Source organism: Phoenix dactylifera, chromosome 3, assembly GCF_009389715.1.
Source record: "Phoenix dactylifera cultivar Barhee BC4 chromosome 3, palm_55x_up_171113_PBpolish2nd_filt_p, whole genome shotgun sequence".
Classification (NCBI taxonomy): domain Eukaryota; kingdom Viridiplantae; phylum Streptophyta; class Magnoliopsida; order Arecales; family Arecaceae; genus Phoenix; species Phoenix dactylifera.
In genome coordinates, this window is record NC_052394.1 from 24,156,888 (window position 1) to 24,179,085 (window position 22,198).

Here is a 22,198-nt window from a genome sequence, read left to right on the forward strand (position 1 = left end):
CTCGGGTTATTGAGCATTTAATTACCACTTATGCTCCAGCAAACAATATTTATTTTTTCCTTTATAAAATTTGTTCGAGTTATTAAGTATTTGTCGGGAAGATGCCAAACTATTGATTAATTCACTTTTGGTATTTTCAATTAATTTTTCTTCCCCACCGCCCTTTATTGAAAGAAATATTTGGGGATGTGTGCTTGAGTCATGAAAATTATTGTCAAATCCTTTTGCGATTAGATACCTTGATTTATTGGCAGTAGTAAAGCGGCATGTAAAAGGAGGGAGGGAGAAAAAAAAATTAATAAAAGGTTCCAATCCGTTGTACCGTCAAAAGTTAGAAATACAAGGACGACATCGCCGATATATCATATTAAACTCCAATCCTCTGCGTGGTTTGCTATTTCGTGTCCCTCGCTCAGCCCATACTCCACACCGACCTTCCTCTTCGGCGCTCGATAGCATCTTCGGCGCTCGATAGCATCTTCGGCCATGGCCTCTCCGCGGCCTCCTCAGGGGAAGCCCCTCGACCTGGAGATCACAGTGGTCTCTGCGAAGCACCTCAAAAACGTGAACTGGCATCACGGCGACCTCAAGCCCTACGCCGTCGCTTACCTCGATCCCGACCGACGCGCCGCCACCAAGCCCGACGACGCCGGCAACACCCGCCCCGTCTGGAACGAGCGCCTCTCCCTCCCCCTCCCGCCCTCCCTCCTCGACCCCCCGCTCTTCCTCACCTTCGACATCTTCCACTCCAAACCCTCCGAGACCCCCAAGCCCCTCGTCGGCACCGCCCGCTGCTCCGTCAAGGACCTCCTCGGCCCCGACGCGTTCGCCGCCGCCGCCTCATCCGGCGTCGCCCTCGACGGCTCCCCCGTCCCCATCAAAACCCTAGAGCTCCGCCGTCCCTCCGGGCGCCCCCAGGGCAAGATCCGGATCAAGGTCGCGATCCGGGAGCGCCCCTGCCCGCCGCCGGGGCCCGCCTACCAATTCGCCCCTCCCTCCGGCTATTACTACTCCACCGCTCCTCCCCCTTCGGCCCGGGACTACCGCGCCTATTCCCCACCACCTCCACCCGTCCCTCCTTACAGCCACCCCATGCCATCCCAGCCGTCGCCGTACCCTTACGGGAACTACTCCGATCCCTACTCTGGGTACTATTCCTCCACTGCCGGGTATTACTCCGCCCCTCCAGCCCCGGCCCCGGCCCCGGCCCCGGCCCGGCCGTACTACGATCGGGCATCTGTGTACGGTGGCCCGTCGGCGCCTGTGGACTACTCGTCCGGCCCTTCTTCTTACGAACAGAAGACTAAGGGGGCCAGATTGGGAATGGGGACCGGCCTGGCAGTTGGGGCGGTGGCCGGGGCACTGGGAGGGCTGGCGTTGGACGAAGGGCTCAAGTATGAGGAGAAGATTGCGGAGAGGGTGGAGAGCGATCTTGCCGCGAGGGATGATTACAGCGACTATCGGGCGGACTACTGAACAGTGCGTGCTTTCTTTCCCTCTTCTTACCCTTTAATGATGATTAGGGTTTGGTCGTGGAGGAGTTAGGATGAATAAATAGACGACGCCAGTTTGGTTGTATGGGTTTGATTTCTCTATCTCATATGTATATAATCTTAGCCTTTGCTGTTTGTGATCGATGTTAGTGATCGTCAGAGGAAGATTTACGCACTTAAGTTGATGTAAGTTTCATATGCTTCATGACATGGGTGATCCAACATTATATTTGTTTTGAAATCTATCTAAAGTTCTTAATGCTTTTTTCTATCAGTTCTGGTGTTAATAAACTGGTTAGCACTTATTCTTTTTTCCTTTGTTTTTATTTGATTGTAAGGCCTTAAAAGTAGATAAACAGATCAAACTTCGATGTTCTTTGCTTATCCGTTTTATATATTAATCTAACTCATTCCTTATCCATTTTGACCTTTACTATGGATTTGTTATTTCTATTCTGATTTACATCATAAACTCGGAGAAATAGATGATAGGCATCAGAAAGTTAATCTACCTAAAATGAAGAAAGAAATTTGAGCATTAGTCCTACTAGAATTATTCAAGGGATATACTCGAGAGTATGAGCAACATTAAGAGTAGTTATTATGAGACAGGTGAATTTCCACTTTTGAGGACTTTACACCAAGCTCAACAGCAAGCAAATGTCTGCACTAGTCATAGAAGAATTGATGAATTAACTTTTTATTATAACAATTTATTGTACAAGAAAGGGGGCATAGATGAAAGAGATATCTAATACAATAAACAATTTGTGGATGAAACAATTTGACTGAAACAATTCGTAGAAGAAATAGTGTTTAATGGTTCCAAAGATTACAGAATAAAGAGGACAGGCCAAGGGAAAAAGTTTTTGACAAAACTGATCCATTTTGGCCATGATTGAACCAAAACTGGGTTTATTCTTGTGTTTCAAAAAAATTGGTCAGTTTCAATTAAACTCAATTAGTTTTGATCTTTCAGTCAATTACAGTCGACATTAATCGTAACTGATTATGAATGATATAATTATCGATAATTAATCTTTTCAGTGTCACTTTAGGATTGTTTCTTTAGCTTTCAAGTATATTTGTGGTACATGGTATTGATTCTAGGTTGTTGTTTGTCAATTTTTTGTGTTAGAAGTGGTTTCAACTTAGTTAATAGCATTGTTTGTAATAAATTCCTCATCTATGTAATTACTCCTATTTTTTCAGGGCTTCTGAAGGCTCGTGGTTTATCTTATAATCTTATAATGATAGATGTATGCACTCCCACACCTTGAAAAATAATGTTTAAAACTTCTTTACATTTACCCTTTTCTATTTTCCCTTATTATTTCGCTATATTTGCAAGTTGTTTTTTTATTTTTTTTGAAGTTACATTTTTTGCATTGTAGTAATTCTTTTATTGCAATAATTTAGGTCAGGACCAAGCAAACTGAAGCAAAATGGTTGAAAGGGTAGAAACTTGCTAATTGAAACCAAGTCTTTGGACCACAGCTGCTAGGAGTTTGGTTGTCTTACCCTAAGATTGTTGATTTCCACATGTATGTAGGCAGTTAGGAGCTTGCATGATTAAATGAAGGAGATGGTCCTCTTCAATGGAACAATCTATATAATGGTTAGCATTCTTTGTAGGTCAAAATGTACCCTTGATGAGTGAAGCTTAACGGTACAGGTCGAAAATTTATTGGATTGTGACGAGGAAATGGATTGTGAATAAACTTGTTTGTCGTGCCAAAGAAGTTTTAAGTTTTAGGTTTACTTGGAAGCGGATGAGACTGTGCTTTGAGTATAGCCATGTGAAACTTATATGGAACTCCTGAAGATAAGTTGCTAAGGTTATTTCTTGACCATTTTTCTTTTGAAAAGGATGGTGCCGCTTCTTTTTCTTTTTCTTTTTCATTTTTGGTTTTTAGAGAGTAAATAATCTGGGTTGCACACAAACTCTTGTGCACACTTCAAGTAGGGACTGTAGAAGAGGAAGAAACTTGCAAATTGTATTATAGTTTCTTTGGTGGGTGGATCATTTTGTTGGAAAATCGGCTTTTCAAGGCAATATTGCTTCACTGGCTTTTTGTAGTTATTCTTGTTGATGGTTGTGGTGGTGGCAGTAGACCTTCGCTCCTCCACTTCTGTCCCTTTATATCCCTGTGCCATAGAATTCTCTTTGAAGTTTTATTTCTTTGTTTGCTGCCCTACAATGTTCAGTTGGTTGTGCAGAGGCAGGTTGTCCTGAAATTTACTTGCCATAAGGTTTCTGGATTTATATGAAGGCAAGATGCCAATAAGGCGACCGTTATATCAGCCTTCAGCAGGTCAATCCATGTTATTATTGACATATTTTGACATTAGTTGCTGATTCATAAGTGCACATACTAGATGAAGCCTTGAAGATGGATTTCCATGTATAAGAGGTTAACATAACGGTTTTGACAAAGCGGTGACTATGGATAAACCTTATAGGTCTTGCTAGATATTTTAAAAGTTTATTTATTTTGGATCAGATTTAGTCATAATATGTATATTTTTTATCGACAAACACTTATATGAAGCTTTTCAAAATTTAGTGACAAGTTGATAAGATAATTTCTTTATTTTTTTTTCTAAATCATACTGCTTATCTTATTGGAGGTAGGAATATGCATGTGAACTCAAGTTATTTTTCATCTTGGGCACAGATTGAAGGAAGGAAGTGCACATGCAAAGCTGAGTATAGTTTCCATAGCAAAAGGTAAAGCAGCTCAAATATTGGCAGATTATCATATCTGACATTCTCTGCGGACTAGGTAGTGCACCTACTCAATAAAAAGTTTGCAGGAAAAGACCAACTAGTTGTAGGTAGTGCATGCTCATTTATGACACAGAGAATCACGGACAAACCCTATGGGTCTTGCATAGAAATGAAAATTTTGAATCTTACTTGAATGGAAGGTAACAGTGGACCAATGTTTTATTGTATTTTCCCATTAGTGCTTCTAAAGAAAGTTGTTAGCATTATTAACTCTTTTTATGAAGAATAATTTTGCTTGATTTTTGTTGATTAGAGGGATATATTGGTGTGGCACTCCAACTTTTGCAATTCATGTTCGGTTGGACTAAAGAAGGGAAATGGATATGCCAATCTAATTTTGTTTCAAAAAGAAGTCCATTCTGCCCAGATCATGGGTTGATTACTCATAGTACATTCAAACTATTCTGAGTCTTGCTGCCACTAAAAGAACCCTTCCTGCTGATGCTAAGAGTTCTAGCTAATGAGATCATCAGTTGAAGCCGTTAACCTAATCTCATCAAATAGCTTATATAATAGATGTAAGTTGAGATCAAAATGGTATCTTATGTTATATAAGAATCATGTTTTAATGTAACAGCTCGTCACAGACCGTGTAGAGGTTCTTAGAGTTATGACTGCCATCTTTAAGATGGTCGCATGTTATCTTTGGCTAATTAGAAAGTTCAGAGTACTTCTTAAGCGGTTAGTCAATTTGATTGCAGGTAAGTGATAAATATCAAGTATGACTAAATCTTGTGCTTTTGAGGATATGGTATTATCTGGAGCAGCAGCTTGACTATTGCTATTCATAGTTATGAGGAAGAATTCATGAGCAGGTTTCTTATAGACTAATTCTACTTTTGAATTCATTTCCATGTTTTTTTTTTGTTTTTTGTTTTTTTGGTGGAGCTGGATTGGTCTGCAGCTCTTATATGGATACCTCCACATCAGAAAACAAAATGTCCCTGAAGTGAACGGGAAGGGCTCTCTCATTTGTTGTTTTCTGAGTGGTTAATCAATTAGGACTAATTCGCCGCCTAGTGCCCTAAGATCATCGAATCGCCCTTTAGGATAACATATATCAGTGGCTCCCATGCAAACTTTAGTGTCATATAAATGACGTCTCCCTGCGGTGACAGGCAGGAGCTCAGGCCTATGATGTATGATGATAAATTCTGTTCCGTCTCTTGCACCTCTATCTTTCACACTGCCGACGAACTTGATTTTGAGGTTGCTAGGGTGCTGGGGCTCTCAGACGATGAAGACCATCCGAGAGGACGCAATAATTTCTTCAAAAGAGTCCAAGGATCCCTAGCCGTCAAACACTCTCTCACGGAGATAACGTTTAATTCCTCGGCTGCCCGCACTGTCGCTTTCAGAGACGCTGACTCTGGGCGGCTGACTTCTGTTCTTGAGCACCCGGCCGTTGCTTTGCCACCCACACATGGTATGCAATATATGCCATGGTAACCCCCTGCTCCTTGCCAGCGACTCTACGGCCGCTCTCCCTTGGAAGTACCAAGAAGGCATCCACTACTGCATTGAAAGATGTCTGCTAGCCTCCGCACCTGCCTCGCCTTTGGGCATTAGAAAAGTACATGGGCCACGGTTTCAACTGTTCCTGGGCCGCAATCACAGTCCGGTGGAATATATATTCAACTCTCCAGTAGGCAGAATACCACGGCATGAGATCCTGTTCCAGCCACTTTCCAAAGCCATTCTAGGATGGACACGTACCTTCCACACCCAAACGATGCCCTGCTGCGGCACCCAAACGTACCTTCCACACCCACTTTCCGATACAGCTTGTACAAATCACTACTGGTCCTAGCTTTGAAGTTGATTGACAACCCTTGGATCAACCTGTCCAGTGTATTGGTGTCCGGTACAGCTGTGGAGAGCGCCTCTCGGCTGAAGGGTCATCAACAGCACGAAGGGCTATTTCAGTATTCCATCTCTCTCTCTGGGAAGTAGGAGGCTGCTGACCTTCAAGTGTATTAACATCTCATGGTTTATGGTGGGAGGCCAGTGGGACAAGGGAACGGAGGACAACTATGGATCATGCAACACATGAGTCGATCTACCACCTCCAACCACCCATCTGACGTCAGACATGCTGTCAAAGCCTGGGTACACAAGGCCTTTCTGATTGCTACGGGGGGCAGATGGATTGGAGCATGCTGCCCAATTGTCATATTTGGACCTCATAAGAGAGAGCACCACAGATTATCGGGTTCTAGTGAGAATTTAGTTACATATCGAGCCATTAGATCTTCTCCTTATTTCCAATGATTGAATCCCCATGCCACTTTCCTTTAGAGGCGGACATACCTTGCCTCGGGCCTCGGCACAACAAATGCATCCTCTTCGCGTCACTTGTGGTCCCCCACGAGAGCTTACGGTTTCTTTTGGAATAATAGTGTTAGCCGTGAGACAGCACAAATTTGATTAATGTAACTCTGCCCATCTATATATAAGGACTTTGATTTCCATCCTTGCAGCTTGTCACTGATAATCTGCTCCAACAGCATGCATGCATGCAGCCTTGGTCAAATATCTTCTTCCTGACAAAGGAATGCCAAGTCCAGATACCACTTTATTCTGAGATGCCCAAAGTTTACCTAATGGAAGCGACGTCCTGCCTAATGGAGACTTGTGCCCGATAATCTTGTTTCAAACAGCACGCAATGTCTGGGGCGTCAATCTAAAGGAGCCTTCTGAAGGCGGATATAAAGTAGGGTTTTCCGGGGCCCTTACGATTCCACAGCAAGATTTTCATCGTTCTTTGAATGGGTTGATATGGTGTCACCACCAGTTTGGTGCTCCATAACCTCGATCTCCTGTTGCCGGGGATCCTCCCCCGCACTCCCATTGCCTGAGTGTGCCGCGTTCACCCTCAGGCAGCCAATGGCTTCTTTAATTAATTAGGTGCGCGACCCTCTCATGCCTCTTGAGTCGATGCCCTCCCATCTATCATAGCTTGCTGGCTCTGATTCACTTGATTCATATCAGTAGGGGAATCCGAAGCTTCCAATCTCTTCGCACCTAGCTATCGACCAGGGATTTCTAGCGGGCAACAGGTCTCGCGCGTCAGCCTGGGTCCCTTTAGTCTCGGCTGCAGGAGGGGTCCGATCCCAGCCAATACTCGAGCGCCCAGAAGGGCTGGGCGCTCGAGCATTGGCTGGGGAGCTCTCATCCCCTCCATCTTCTGTTTCTGATGCCGCCACTGCACCCTAATCACCCCCATGCGCGAGCTTGTCTTTGGGGTCACGGCGTTCACCAGACCTGGGCCTTGCTTGCCCCCCTCGGTTGGTGCTGGAGCCGAGGAGAGGTGCGACCCCTAATTTGGCCTTTGTGCATGGGGACCTAGGTGGCCACCGGACTCCAGGCGAGCACGGGCTTCTAGCCCAATTCATCTGGGCTGACGTGGACCTTGTTCTCTCATTTTGGACCTCCACCATTTTAGCATCCATTATGCTCGGGCCTGCACTTCGGCCCAACTGATCCACATTGCAGACCAGGCCCAGCTCTAGAAGCCTCTCGAGCATGGTGAGTACTCAGAGCATGGCAGCCTAGGCCCTAGGGTATATATCTCGCCTTTCTGACAAGCGGTGAAGTACGGTCTCTTCCTTCGGACTTTTCTCATAGAAGACTCAGAGGTGAATAAATATTTGGACGGATCTTGATGATATCCCAGTGATACCGAGAGGGTCTAGCTTACTCTCATTCACTCAACACTATGGAGACCGCTTTTTGGGCCTAAATTTTCATCTCAAATGTCTATTTCTACATGATATCTGCTTCCTCTCCTTTTTGGTTTTTGTTTTACTTGCCCTTGGGAACCGAATTATGTGATTAATTTGGTATATTCATATTCATTCATCCTAAGGTTGGTGTTTTTTCTCGATATTTTTTCCTCTCTATCCGAGATCCACTCTTTCCATGTTCCAATATGAAAGCCGTCATACGTTCATCTAGTCCTTTAGGATCCCAAAATCACCCATTTTTTCTGATCAAACGTTGGTTAGCGTCCACCAGGACTCGCAGCAGATATTGCCATCATTTCCAAGTAGGGCACTACAGGCTGAACCATCCACAAGAAAGAAAAAGTTGAGGCAAGTGATCACAAGTGCTATAAGCAATAGCAGTTTTGGCATCTAAAGTATAGCACTTGGGGGTTTCTTTAAACTTATATGCTCTCAAAAATCACCTTTAGTACCCACATTACCTATTATTCCAACATTCCTTGAACGAATTTATGGGATTAATGAATTGACTGCAAAATAGATCTATGACCCTACCATGCATTGGTGCTGTCATGCATGATATGATCATGACATTGTCTCCCACCTCTCTTGCTTGCCAAAGAGCTGCTGACACATCCAAAGGGCACTTCGTTCTCCTTTTCAAAATCGAGTGGTTTCGACCATTTGGAATTCTTTATCCAAAACGAAGAAGCACAATAGTTTGTGGATAACGATGATTTTTCTGTCACAAGAGCGGATGGTCGGAATAAAATTAATTGAATCCTTTTGACATGACATGCTCTGTAGTGGATGATAGATCAACAATGTGAAATGGGGCTTGCATGGATGACAGTTTCCTAGCTAGGTGGAGGCTGAGATAATGATCGCATATGTATTGCAGTAGATGCATGTATATGTAACTCTCCTATGGTTAGTGGTCTCCTCCTCCTTATGGGACGGAATCATTGAACCCATGATGCACTGACTGCTGGAGAAGGTCCATGCAATGGATTGGGTCGCAATTCGTCTCAAGAGAACCATATCTAGTTGGTGGTGATATTGCCATGCATGCGTGAGTGGTGGGCCCTGGTCCTGCCCCCCTTCTAATAAATCGGCACCTTTTTGCTAGGTTTGTCTCACACTAGTCGTTGCACATTTTGCATTTCTTGTTGGACTCTTTGGCTGGGACTTTCATGTCCAAGTAGGGAGAACCGGACACGATTTGTATGTGCTCTGAATGTTGGTTTGGTCTCATTTTCTGTTGTGCCCGAATAGCATCTGTGGCAGTGCGGCATAAGGCCACCTTTCTGTGAATACGTAGTCCCTCTAAGCAAAAGTTGGGATTTGAATGTTGGTTTTAAGGCAGTTTAATTCTAATAAAAAATGTTGTACCTTGCTTGACATCCGGAGGAGTACGAGCAGGTTCTTTTTTTGGGTGGCTAGGTATATGTACCACCAAGCAAACAATATGGCTGGGTGGTCTCGTTTGTGGCGGAGTACCATGAGGAAGTTTTTTGGACCCACACTCTAGCTGTTCTTACTGTTTTGAGCGATATTTTATTTTCTGATTTTATTGGATATATTGGCATATATAATCCGTCTGCCTTAACAAAAACAAAAAAAACGTTGTATCTAGTTTCGAGCATAAAGTGAATGTCTTGAATTGCTTTCGCTAATAGATGAAAGTAACTTGGATGAATCGGGCAATTTTTTGAGTTTCTGAAGTTTTATTCTTCTTGTGGATTGTTATTGATCTTTATTAAACCATCAGAATATTCTATTCCTATTTGTCCAGTCTAATATTTATTATTTTGTTGGTCTTGTAGTTTGACTCAACCTCAGCTATGTGCATATGTAAGTTTTTGAAGTTATGCTCTTCGTGTGTTGCTGTTGATCTTTACTAAATCATCTGAACATTCTATTCCTATTTGTCCAGTCTAATATATGATAAGTCGGTCCTGTGGCTTCATGTAACCTCAGCTATGCGTGTGTGTGTGTGTGTGTCTGGGTGTTCGTGATTTGATGTGCAACAGTGTCAGACTGTCTATAATAATTTCATTACTATAGCAGCATCAAAATTATTGGTCATTTTATAGAATCATTTGGGAGGTGATGGAATAAAAATAAAAATATAAACAGTGATCTAAGAGAGAGATAAGTTTTTATGTCGGGTGATGGCTGAAACATGGAGGGTAGTTTGAGTATGGTGGAGTGAATGTCCGAGTTTCAGCAATTGAGGTTTGACTGAGCGGAAAGAGGTGCGTGCGCGAACAAATATAAAAGTTCTGAATGATTAGAGAACATGACGAAAGATCCATCTGCCGAAGCTTTCTGAAGAGGTGAATGGAATGTTTCATATCGACAGCAGAGATGCTTGAGAAATAATTAGAGCCGAGCTCCATAATTGAGACGAGACTATCATGAATCATTGTTCAATGTGTTTGCGCGCATGTATGTGTTACTTTCATTCTGTGCATTTTCGGTAAGATCTGCAGTCTGGTACGTGATCTTTTCACCAGTGCAGAAAGCAGCTAGGAATTCTCTCTCATTTTTCTTTTGTTTTTGTTTTTTAACGCCCGTTCTAAGAGAAGTCATAGCTATATATTTCTTCCTCCGGCGGAGAGATTTTCACAGAACTTTCTCGATCCAGCTCTAAAACAGCACATGACATGGCGTATGATAGAACGTTAGCATGGTTATGATTCTCTAGAGACCTTGTCCTGATCGATCATTGTTTGGGACAAAATCGTTATCTGCGTCCGTGTTCCACGCGGTTAACTGTGGATAAGGACATGCACGTACGATAATGGTAGGCAAACATGGTTGTCGCCATGAAGAAGTCCTCGGCATGTCGCTTTTTCCCTACATGCATGGCCTGACTTGTGTGGATGAATGTGATGGTTTCGTGGCACACGAGCTTGTTTCACGTGCTACATTAATTGATCGACCGGGCTGTAAATATTGCTAGCTAGACAGGAGATGAATGGAATAATCATGTAGATATTGCCGTTTGCTTCGTCACCGTCTCACCAGTACTTGGGCCACCTTCGGGGGTCTGTAAATGAGGGCCGGTGGGTGTCGGACCCAGGGGAAAGAAGAGTGCTCAAATACAGACCCATCTTTTGTTAAATATTAATACTGGCGAGGCGAGTACAGGACCCCCGTTGACCTTCTATCCAGATTTTTGGATTTCTTTGCCGTTAGTCGTGATTGTATGCATTAACGAAAGAAAACAAACAAAAAAAATGGCCGGAGAGAATCCTTCCGAACCCTGATCAACCGTAGCGGTGCAGCCGACCGATGATGGACTCAGGTATTTAAGGAAGTTCCTTTTTTTTTCTATGCAAGCGTCCAGCTATTCCCTTCCTCCACGTACCCTTTGTTCGATGATAGTACATACTAATAACGCTGTATATTCATGAGGAAGAACAAGGGAAATACGGTACACAGGGGGAATAGTACTGGAATCAAGATAAATTGAGACAATGTTGATTGCTTCCTATCCGCGCTAGTTTCCAACAATTTGTTAGCACGCCGTCTTGAATATCTGGGCTTACGTACTGGCGTGCGGTTAAATTATGAATCACGACAGTCTTGTTATAACTAAAGGACATGCTTGGAATCGGACGGGTGAGCATGAAAGTATCGAGCTTTAACCAAAAAAAAAAAAAAAAAAATCGTGGCCGGCCGGCAGCTGATAATATATAAGCTGGATGCCTGCGAGCATGTCAGAGTCCGATGGGCCTCATTGTTGATGCTCCAGTACGAAGCACCACACATAATGGGAACAGCTGACGGAGCAGGCGCACTTGTCTCGTCTTCACCGCACTGAATCCCAATCCATCCTCCAAAGCCTTTCGTATCATGCTGGTGCCAATTGAATTGTCTACAAAACCGAACTCTCGTTAGGTGTTGGTATTCTAGACGACGCTTTCATTTTAATTTATCCAATGTTAAATAAGTTCTAAGTATTTTAAATATATATATATACACACACACACAATTAAGGCTGGTGGAAGCTTGCCCGTTGATGCAGTGGGTTCACAAGATTTCAGAAGTAGTTGTTGTTGTTAGAGATGTACAGTACGTCCTTACACGATGGCCAGGAGAACTATGCAAACATATGTAGCCATCACAACTAGATGATCCTTCGACCTGATCCTAGGAGGTAGGTTGGTCTCTTACTGAACATATCTGCAAACAGTTGTTAATTTTGCGCTTCCTCGATCGGCACCCTGTAACAATCCTGTAAACTCATTGGCTTCTCTGCGATTCTGTACACTATTTTAATTAACAAACGGAGGGTAGCAACCTGCTGCCTCCTATTTCCATAGAAAACAAAAAAAAAATTGCGTGCGGGTTTGGGCGGTTTATCTGTTTGTCATGCGAAACATCACCGGCCAACGGAGCAGAAGAGAACAAAGTACGCGACGTGATCACTTACCTCTCATTCTGTATTGCTGGAGCCTGGATGATGGTCGACGCCGGTGCAGAGAGAGGGACTGGAATTGCCTGAATACAGACCGCCTTTATTTCTTAATGTCCCCGTTGACCTTCTTGCAGCGTAGGTTTGAGATTCTTATTCTATCATTTTTCTTTAGGATCAGATGCATGAACGAAGGAACTCGATGAATACCGGTTCCTTGGCCGGCTGACCAATGATGGTCTGGATATTATATTAATGATTTAGGATGCATGCCTATCTCAATCTTCTTTCAGAAAACTTTTTGAATAGGGTGACCATCCAAAAATCAAGGATGATATAGGTAGAGATAATCGGACCACCGCAATTGGTTGCACCACGTACGGTAATTCCACGTGGCGATAATCCAAAATTACCTCCATCCCCTCGAATCACCGCCCAACACAGCGATGGGATACTTGTCCTTGAGATCGAAAATCTAAGATCGTCCCAAAGCAGTAATCTTGAGCTGAAAGTTGAGAACAAAAATATCTCTTAGTCCCGCTGAAAAAATTAATATATCAATATACTATTAATATATTATGTCAATATTATATATATTATATTACATTAATATTATAAATATTATGTTTATGATATATAATATATTATAATATATTATTAATCCTATTATTATTTTATTATTATTCACCGATATTTTTAATTATAGTAGAAATATATTGTTGTATTTTATATTATATAATAAAAGTATTTAATATATATATTACTTCTATTTGCCTTATTAATTTTCTTAATCAAAATAATCATTAGTATTAAAAATAAAATATTATGAATATAATAAAATATTAATTCTATAATAAGAATTAATATTTATTATAATATATTTTAAATGATTAATTGAATATATTTTTATGCAATATATGAGGGGTAGTTCTGATATTATAAAGTGAATGATCTTGAATTCCTATAGAATACTCATGGATACTTGAGAATCTTTCATCGTTGGAACATAACAAACCTAATATGGTGATCTTAAATCATCGGAGATCAGATTACCTTGGTATAAGAATCACCTCGGTAATTCTATTTGGGTCACCAACGTCATCTTTGGGAAATACTGCAATACTAGTGGTTCCTTAATGCAAAATGGAAGAAAAATATATGGTGGAAGTGCGGGACTTGAACTAGGGCTATATTTGGACTCGGCTAGTTTAAGAAGCAAGCCCAGCTCAAACAAATTCTAAACCTTGCAAATTGGCCTAGCTTGCACAACTGTTATTAAGCTCAACTCAAGCTTGATCAATCCTTATATATAGTGGGGCAATTTTCACTCTAATTGAAAATAAATATGTAGAGTTAGACTATGTCTGGATGTTGGTTAATAAGAGGGTGTAAACGCTGTGCAACACCGGCCTAGACATGAAATTAATAGCGGTCAAGCAAGGGAGCATGTATGAAGTTCTCCAATTAAATGCTTGCAGATATCCTCATCCCTTCTATCCTATTCCCAGGATGGAGAAATATCCCACTGACATGAGAATAGTATCGCTGGCTCCACATGCATGAACCCGACCTCCTCTCCTCGCCTATAAAGACCCTCTCAACATCCGAACGAGCTCCTTCAAAGCGGAGCGGAACAAGTGGCAGCTACTCTTCCCTGCAAAGAGACAGCAGCAGAAGAGGGGAAAGGCAAGAAGATGGAGATGGCTCTATGTCTTTCCTCCTCCCTCAATCACCCTGCTGCTGCTGCTGCTGCTGCTATCACCATTCTCCCCCCCTCCCCCGATCCTTCTTCTCCTCCTCCTCCTGCTGCTACTGCTGTCACCATGTACCCTCCCAATTCCTCCTCCACCTTCTTGTCTTCTGCTGCTGCTGTCACAGTTGTATCCAAATGCACCGTATATCCTGACAGCAAGTCCACTCTCGGAGACCTCAAGCTCTCCGTTTCCGACCTCCCCATGCTCTCCTGCCACTACATCCAGAAGGGCCTCTTCTTCTCCCAACCCCCTATCCCGTTCGCTCCTCTCCTCGCCCTCCTCAAGTCCTCTCTTTCCCGCGCCCTCTCCCTCCTCCCCGCCCTCGCCGGCCGCCTCTCCACCCTCCCCGACGGCCGGATCGTCATCTCCTGCAACGACGCCGGCGCCGAATTCTCCCACGCCGTCGCCCCCTCCCTCACCCTCCCCCTCCTCCTTCCCCCCTCATCCGACGTGCCGCTGCCGGTCAAGTCCTTGTTCCCCTTCGACGGCGCCGTCAGCTACCAGGGCCACCTCCGGCCCCTCGCCGCCTTCCAGGTCACCGAGCTCGGCGATGGCGCCATCTTCATCGGGTGCGTCGTCAACCATGCCATCGTCGACGGCACCTCCTTCTGGAACTTCTTCAATGTCTGGGCCGAGCTCTGCCGCGGCGGCTCCCCCAAGTCGCCGGACTTCCGCCGGAACTTCTTCGGCGACTCTACCTCGGTGCTCCGGTTCGCGGACGGCGACGGCCCGGAGGTGACGTTCCCGGTGAATGCTCCGCTACGGGAGCGCGTCTTCCACTTCAGCCGGGAAGCCGTCCGAGATCTCAAATCGAGGGCCAACCGCCAGGCCCAAAGGGTTTCGACAGGTGGCGGTCCGATCGCCGAGATATACGGGAAGCAGATCCACGACCGGAAGAAGGCGGGGATGGAGGAGGAGATCTCGTCCTTCCAATCGCTGTGCGCCCAGCTGTGGCGGTCGGTGACGCGGGCGCGGAAGCTCCTCCCACCGGAGGCGACGACGACGTTCCGGATGGCGGTGAACTGCCGGCACAGGGTTCGGCCGCGGGTCGACCCGCTGTACTTCGGGAACGCGATCCAGAGCATCCCGACGACGGCGGCGGTGGGGGAGGTGACCGCGAGCGAGCTGGGTTGGACGGCGCGGCTGCTGCACCGGAACGTGGCGGCGTACGGCGACGAGGCGGTGCGGCGGGTGGTGGCGGACTGGGAGGCCGCGCCGCGGTGCTTCCCGCTGGGGAACCCGGACGGGGCCGGCATCACGATGGGGAGCTCGAACCGGTTCCCCATGTACGAGGGGAACGACTTCGGGTGGGGGCTGCCCCTGGCGGTGCGGAGCGGGCGGGCGAACAAGTTCAACGGCAAGATTTCGGCGTTCCCGGGGAGGGAGGGAGGAGGGAGCGTGGACCTGGAGGTCTGCCTCGCCCCCGACACCATGGCGGCGCTCCTCCAAGACGACGAGTTCATGCAATACGTCTCCGAAGGCCACCCTGCACTCTAATGGTTGGGTGCTCAAGGTATAGAAAGAGGGTAGAGCAAAGCAAACACGCATGCTGGAACTCGGAATCCATCCCGGAGAGGACCGCGAATCCTGCTGCTTTTCAGTTGTTTAGTTAATAAGTTGTGTCCTTCTCCCCTCCAATAATAATATTAAAATTTAAAACAAAAATGGAAACGATTTGTGCGCTGCCGTTTGGATTTTGCAGCCGCCTCCCATTTAGGATAAAGATGATTGCCCTGGTGGGTGGTAGACTTTGCCGAAATGTTTGGTTGATGACAATGCACCTAGTGGCATATGCATAATGACAATTCTGTATTGTATTGGTTTTTCGACTAGGATTTGCTTCCATCTAATGTAATAAAACCAACCTTATGCACCAAAAGCATGAAATGTCCTTTTGTGTGCAATTTATCATGTTGTTATATGTTCGGTAACTTCGGTTATCTATTTCTTGGTCGAGTGTTTCGTCTGCAAAATCCTTGACTAGAACGTTCAACTAAAAAATGCATGGACTTCTATTGTTGGTGGAAAAATGGACCACCCCACATGCAATTATAGCACCCAAATCCGTCAGCAAGATCGAGCTCATCCAAGCGCTCGGGCTCTTCCGCTTTCGAGCTCATCCAAGTGCTCGGGCTCTTCCGCTCTCGAGCTCATCCAAGTGATCGAGCTCTTCCGCTCTCGAGCTCATCAAGTGATCGGGCTCTTCCAAGTGATCGAGCTCATAGGCCGAGCCGAGCACAGAAGGCTGCCGAGCACAGAAGGCCGAGACCAGAGAGCCGAGACCAGAGAGCCGAGACCAGAAGGCCGAGACCAGAGAGCGCCGACCAGAAAGGCAACCCCGCCGAGCCCATGCCTTGGCCAAATATCCAATCTCCGCCTAACCCTCCAAAGGATCTGACAACTAAATATATGACTCCACTTCAATCTGCCACCATCCCCAAGTCATAAAGGCACAAGATCTCCGCAGGCATTCGGCACACCCTATCATTAATGCATGAGACCCCCTCAGGCCTCCGATGCACTCAGTCATTAAAGGAACACGGCTCAAGATGATCTCCGGATCACTGAACCATCAAAGCGTACGGCTCTTTCTGACCACCGGTTCACTCAGCAATCAATGCACTTGTCATCTACGGACCCCAGGCCCACCACGGCCGGCGGTTCAACCACCCCAACGGGTCCGATCAATCGTGACAGCTCCCTGACAGTGACGGTAACCCATTAATTCGCCAGGTCACATCACAGGTAACCCTGTCACTCTCCCTATAAAAAGGAGGCCTCTTCCTCCCAAGGGGATTTTTTCGGACTTCTACATACAATCCCTCTCTCTTCTTCAAAGTTAAGCCCCCCTCTGACTTAAGCATCGGAGGGCCGGCGCCGGAAAAGCCCGGCCACCGGCTTTTTGCAGGACTCTCCAGGAGGACGCCAGCCGTCGGCGCACCGCCACCCACCGTCCCGGCAGCGGAGGCTCCTCCCCCTTCTCGGTTCGCGGCGGCCCCCGGGTCCGGAATTTCCAGCAACATCTATAGATAGAGCTGGATTAGCCCAAATTCTCTCCATCACAGATTGAATTCGGTCTTTGGACGGCTTCCTTAATAGAAGTTTCTATTGGCTGCATCGGAGGAGGATGATTTGATCGGATCGGAAAAAAGAAATAATGTTCTCAATTCGTTCAATATGAATCTCTTGAAAAATTTTTAAAAATATGGAAATATTATTTGGTGAAAGTAGGATTTAGATCCTTTTTTCTTTCATTGATGACTAATTGATGGATAAAAATTGAGGTACATAGTCTCTATTTAGAATAGTAGCAAGGTGTGCATGTGCACAATTCAGGCCGGAATTTTCTTATAGTTCGAATAGAACAAGCTTTTTAAAAATAAATATGACTAGAAAAAATAAATACAAAAAAATTAAAATCTTACTGAAGATAGATCTTATATCCTATATTAACTTTGCCTAATTTTTTCTGGATTGGAAGATATGCCTGTTCATTTATTTTTTTTTTTGGAAGAAAATTTTTGGTTTGACCAGACCATTTCGAAGCCTAAATCATTAAATTTTAGCCCATTTTAATCTTTTAGGAATTGATGTTGTATTGTAGATCTCGAAAAATTATCCATTTTTTTTTTAAAAAAAAGAGTATCGTGTGATCGAATTATAGCTTTTAAAAGTTTGCGGTGTGATTTGGCTCTATGATGATGTAGCAGTTCTTGCTTCTAGATTCTATCTAACCCTACTCATATATTGAGTATGGTTATCCTCCTGTATCACCCATCTACCTAGAGCCTAATCTAAACCCTGTATGTTATACGCCAAACTTGAGCAGACTCGTAGTCCTTTATTAGCCTCTGTTTATTGGGACCATGAGCCCTTTGATCGTTCGTGTCTCCACTAAACCTAGGCCCAGCTTGGTCAAGAAGGAATTGGGCTGAGCCAAAGCTCAGTATCAAAATGCACCTTGAGGATCTGAACCCAGTCCGAAGCTATCAGCCTAGGCCCGAGCCGATCAACGAACTAAGCATAATTAGCGCTTGCCAAGTCTACAGATGGAAAGGAATGGAGACGTGACTCCACAAATAATCTGAAGTGTCAGACACACCCTATATTATTATCAATAAGTACCTCCAAAAAGCCCGAATCCCATCCGGCCCATGGATAGGTGGTTTATTCAACCGATCATCTGGGAGGAGAAGGGGGGAGGTGGGCCGTCACGTGAGATAGTTGTGGACCACACTAACGGACGCCACGTTACTTCTGTTCAACCATGCATCAAGATTCGATAACAAGATAAGATCCCCGAACTTGTCTTTCTTTGTTCCACTCCCCTTTTTTTATCCAGAAGCTGTCAATGTCAGAAGAACGTAGCAGTAATTCAAATTTTCAGAAAATAAACTACTATTCTAATAATTATGTTTTCCAACCATAATTAAAAGCTAATACTGCTTCCAGCAATTACATAAAGCTTGTTGGTGATCCGAAAATCTATTGAACACTAGATGCATGTGTTGCGCATGAAAGCCTTTTTGATTAGATTTGACCATATGATTTCAATAATTTCTTTTTTATAATCCCGAGGAACAGCAAACTCGATAGATAGTACTTTCGCCGCTATATAGAGAGATGAATAGGGTCCAGAAGCGGAATCCACCACATGGGGAAGATGAATTGCACGCCGAATTTATGAAAGCAATAACTTTGTCATATATATTTCTACTTTCTGTATAATTTTAATTTTTTTTATATTTATTTTTGCTAGTTATGTTTATTTTTGGAAAACTAGTCCTATTCAAACTAGAAGAAAAATTCAATCTAAATTGTGCAAAATGGATTTCACTACTATTATAAATGGAGCCTATGTACCTCAATTTTTGAATTATCAATTGATCATAATCAATAAAAAAAATTTAACCCTACTTTCACAAATGTTTTATCTTTCTCTAAATTTTAAATTTAGATATTTGAGTTGAGCATGTTGAGAGAATCTTTCTTCTTCCTGATCGAATTAAGTTGATGTGAGAACTTTGGTCCGCTACGTCTAAGGGGGCTTAGTATATATACTAGACATGGGATTAGTACAAACAGATGAGAGAAGGTTTATCTGTGCTTGAAGTACATCAAAGAATAAAAATGAGTGTGTCCGCTAGTTTTACCTCGATAGATAATAAGGTGAAGAGGCATCTCGCACAACTAGAGGTGAAGAATGCCCAACTTACCGAGATCATGTCTCGATTGACGATGCCTTCAATACAAACATTAGCAACTCTTGTAGCGAAGCTGTCTCCGACATCTAGAGATGAAGATCCACCATCTATAAAGAAAAGCACGACCGAAAATCATCTTCTAGCAAAGCCAAGTGGTTCGGCCATGAGGTGAGGAAGGAAGCATTTTCCCATCTTAGTTCTAATTTAGCAAAAGCTAAGTCCCCTAAACAAGACAAACTTTGATCCAGGAGAATCACGAGATTTACTATGGAGCATTTTTGTCACAGATATTGCTGAATAGAGTATAGAAGCAAGATTCACCACATCGAAAAGTCGAACCATGTGTTAAACTTCTAGAGGCCATAACTTTATCATATGATATCTGATTGAGATGATTTTTTTAAAAAAAATTAGGTAACCTTTTGAGATCTATGATGCAGAGCCAACTCTTTAGAGGGTTACAACAGGCCAAAATTCTATTGTTTGGTCTGACACAGGTTGGTCTAACTATTTTTTTTTTTTTTCGAGAGAGAATTTGACTGGATGTATCTCCTAATCTAGGAAGAATTAGATGGAATAACCAAAGGCAAAGTTGATGTAGAAATTGAGATCTACTTATTGTACTATTTTATTTTTTTATATTTATATCTATTAGTCATATTTATTCTTGGAAAACTGGTCATATTCGAAAAAGAGGAATCCAATATGAATTATGCAAGATGGCCCTCGCTATAATTATAAATAGAGAATATGTGCCTCGATTTTTGAATCATCAATTGATCATGATCAATGAAATAAAGAGGATTTAAGCCCTATCCTCACTAATTTTTTACTTTTTTTTTTTGAGAAATTTGAGTTGAATGGATGGAAGAAATTTTTCTTTTTCTCTTATCGGATTATACTATAAAGTTGATGGTAACCTACGAATTGGTAAGCGATGCTCTCTGATCTAAAGGAGTTCCATCTGCTCTGCTCAACTTCAAGCAGCTCTCTCTCTCTCTCTCCTTTTATTGTAGCTACTACTGCAGCCAAAGAAAGAAGGGTAGGGTTATTACATAGCGAATTGGTAAATGTTTTTGTAGAACCTTTCATTTCGTTGCGTGAAACTTTTCCTGTTATATTGCAGCATACATAGTTTGTTTAAACCTTAAAGCGAGCTCGAATGAGTGCCATACCATGGTCAAACACGAAGACCAACACAAAATGAGCGATGTCAGTAAACTTTGACGGGACCGACCAACAGTCCTGCAACAAATAGTTCGGAAGCAGAAGTGCTTCAAGAATCTAGGGACACACAGATGGGACCCAAAGCGCTCGACTCCTTGGCTCCGTCCATTTCACCTCTCCTCTGTAGAGAAATGGATTCCACCTAAGAGGCCCTAAAGTTACAACGGAGGAGGTACACCAACACATCAAAAGTACCGCTGCTGTGAGCTTTTGATCTTGTGTCTTCACCCTTGTGTTCTCCCCGTCGTCATGAGTCCCTTTCGTTCTTTCAAACCTTACGGATTTCTTCATCACTTGTTCTCATGCGGGAGATTCTTCGGCCACCCCACACCGCAATACTCCAAGAATATGTTGGACGAGTCAAAAATGTTCCACCCGTTCTTATTCTTTCCATTAAAGCTGACTCCATTAGTCCCCCTCATTTCGAAAGAAAGAAAACACCTGCATGTCAAGTCCACAACCACAGCGCATCTCATCTCCATAAGCATCACTATCCTACCACCAGGCACCAGCCACGCTCAGAAGAATCAACAAGGCCACCTTTTCTCTCTCTTCCCCCTACTTTATCTTTTGTCCTCCTCCCCTTTATTTTCTTGGCACTTCTCCCGTCTCCTCTATAAATCCTCCCACTTAATTCCTTCCCATGTGAATTAAACCATCTTGTCATTTGCGTCCTAAGATGCTGAGAACAGGTAGCAACCATGCCGGCTTCAGCCCTGATATTTATGACAGGGCTACAGCCTCTCTCACATCAGAAACTCATCCAAGAGCTTCCGGAAAACAGAGAAAACAGGCACCCAGAGGCTTCACTTCCCAGCTACTCGAGAATGCACGTTTCTCAGCGGCAAGATTCTTCCGGCATGTTGGAGCCAACATGGCGAAGGCCCTTCATTTTATCTCTAGAAAGGAACCTTCAACTAAAGCTTCTCTGAATGCGATTCCGCAGGGTTTTGCTCCTCCAAGAGATTCTCACCATAGCGAGGCCATTGAAGACTGCATTAAATTCATCAACTCCACATCAAGGAGGTCTTGCTAAATTTTGCACTGAAGCATGTCTACGCTGCTGCTTAACCAGTACTTTCGTCAATGCATTCATATAGAAAATTACAGTCTGCTTGCCTTCTTATATATCTTACACTATGTTTCCTCTGGAACTGGTTTACATCAGAAGTACTTTTCTTGTTTTGTATCTTTTTGAGTATAGGGAGGGAAAGAGAACCACCTGTATTTCGTCAAGTAGAAACTACCATTTTTTTTTTTTTTTGGAACTCCTAATCTTGCTGATTTTGCTCCTGTCTTTTGAGTTAAAACTCCGAATATAGCAGGACAGCTTAGGCACAGAGCTGCTTGCCGCTAAGCTGAACACGATTCTTGTCCCACTCGAAAACAGAGCACTGATTATTTGAGGATGAGATAGTCCATGGAACATCCACATGGATGTGTCTCATGAAGTATTTATCCTGCAACCATGCGGTTATAGCCAGCTGATTCGCGTTCCACGTTTAAATAATTTCAGGATCCGTTCAGCGGTTCAGGAAGAGTAGGGTTCTGGATATTTCTAAAGAAATGTTCTAAAAA

The 22,198-nt window shown here is 43.8% G+C and overlaps 2 protein-coding genes across 5 annotated transcripts; both read left to right on the forward strand.

Moving 5' to 3' along the window:
- The first annotated feature begins 357 nt into the window (after positions 1-357).
- On the forward strand, positions 358-4,539 carry LOC103704053 (extensin). Of its 4 annotated transcripts, none has more exons than XR_003385032.2 (3): positions 358-1,479; positions 2,706-2,752; positions 4,172-4,539. XR_003385032.2 is itself a non-coding variant. In XM_008787190.4 (2 exons), the coding sequence occupies exon 1, from the start codon at positions 487-489 to the stop codon at positions 1,474-1,476; it is 990 nt and encodes a 329-aa protein (XP_008785412.1). In that variant the 5' UTR covers positions 364-486; the 3' UTR covers positions 1,477-1,479; positions 4,172-4,539. The 4 variants fall into 4 exon arrangements, 1 of the variants encoding a protein (XP_008785412.1); XR_005511277.1 differs by lacking the exon at positions 2,706-2,752 and adding an exon at positions 3,714-3,808; XR_003385033.2 differs by lacking the exon at positions 4,172-4,539 and adding an exon at positions 2,913-3,100.
- A 9,365-nt stretch (positions 4,540-13,904) lies between these two features.
- On the forward strand, positions 13,905-16,068 carry LOC103704052 (uncharacterized acetyltransferase At3g50280). The gene has a single exon (XM_008787188.4). It carries the CDS (start codon positions 14,130-14,132, stop codon positions 15,684-15,686), a length of 1,557 nt encoding a protein of 518 aa, XP_008785410.3. The 5' UTR covers positions 13,905-14,129; the 3' UTR covers positions 15,687-16,068.
- The last annotated feature ends 6,130 nt before the right edge of the window (positions 16,069-22,198 follow it).

Bases quoted from the DNA above. Each gene is read 5' to 3' on its own strand.
- LOC103704053 (XM_008787190.4), top strand. From the start codon at position 487: ATGGCCTCTCCGCGGCCTCCTCAGGGGAAGCCCCTCGACCTGGAGATC.
- LOC103704052 (XM_008787188.4), top strand. From the start codon at position 14,130: ATGGAGATGGCTCTATGTCTTTCCTCCTCCCTCAATCACCCTGCTGCT.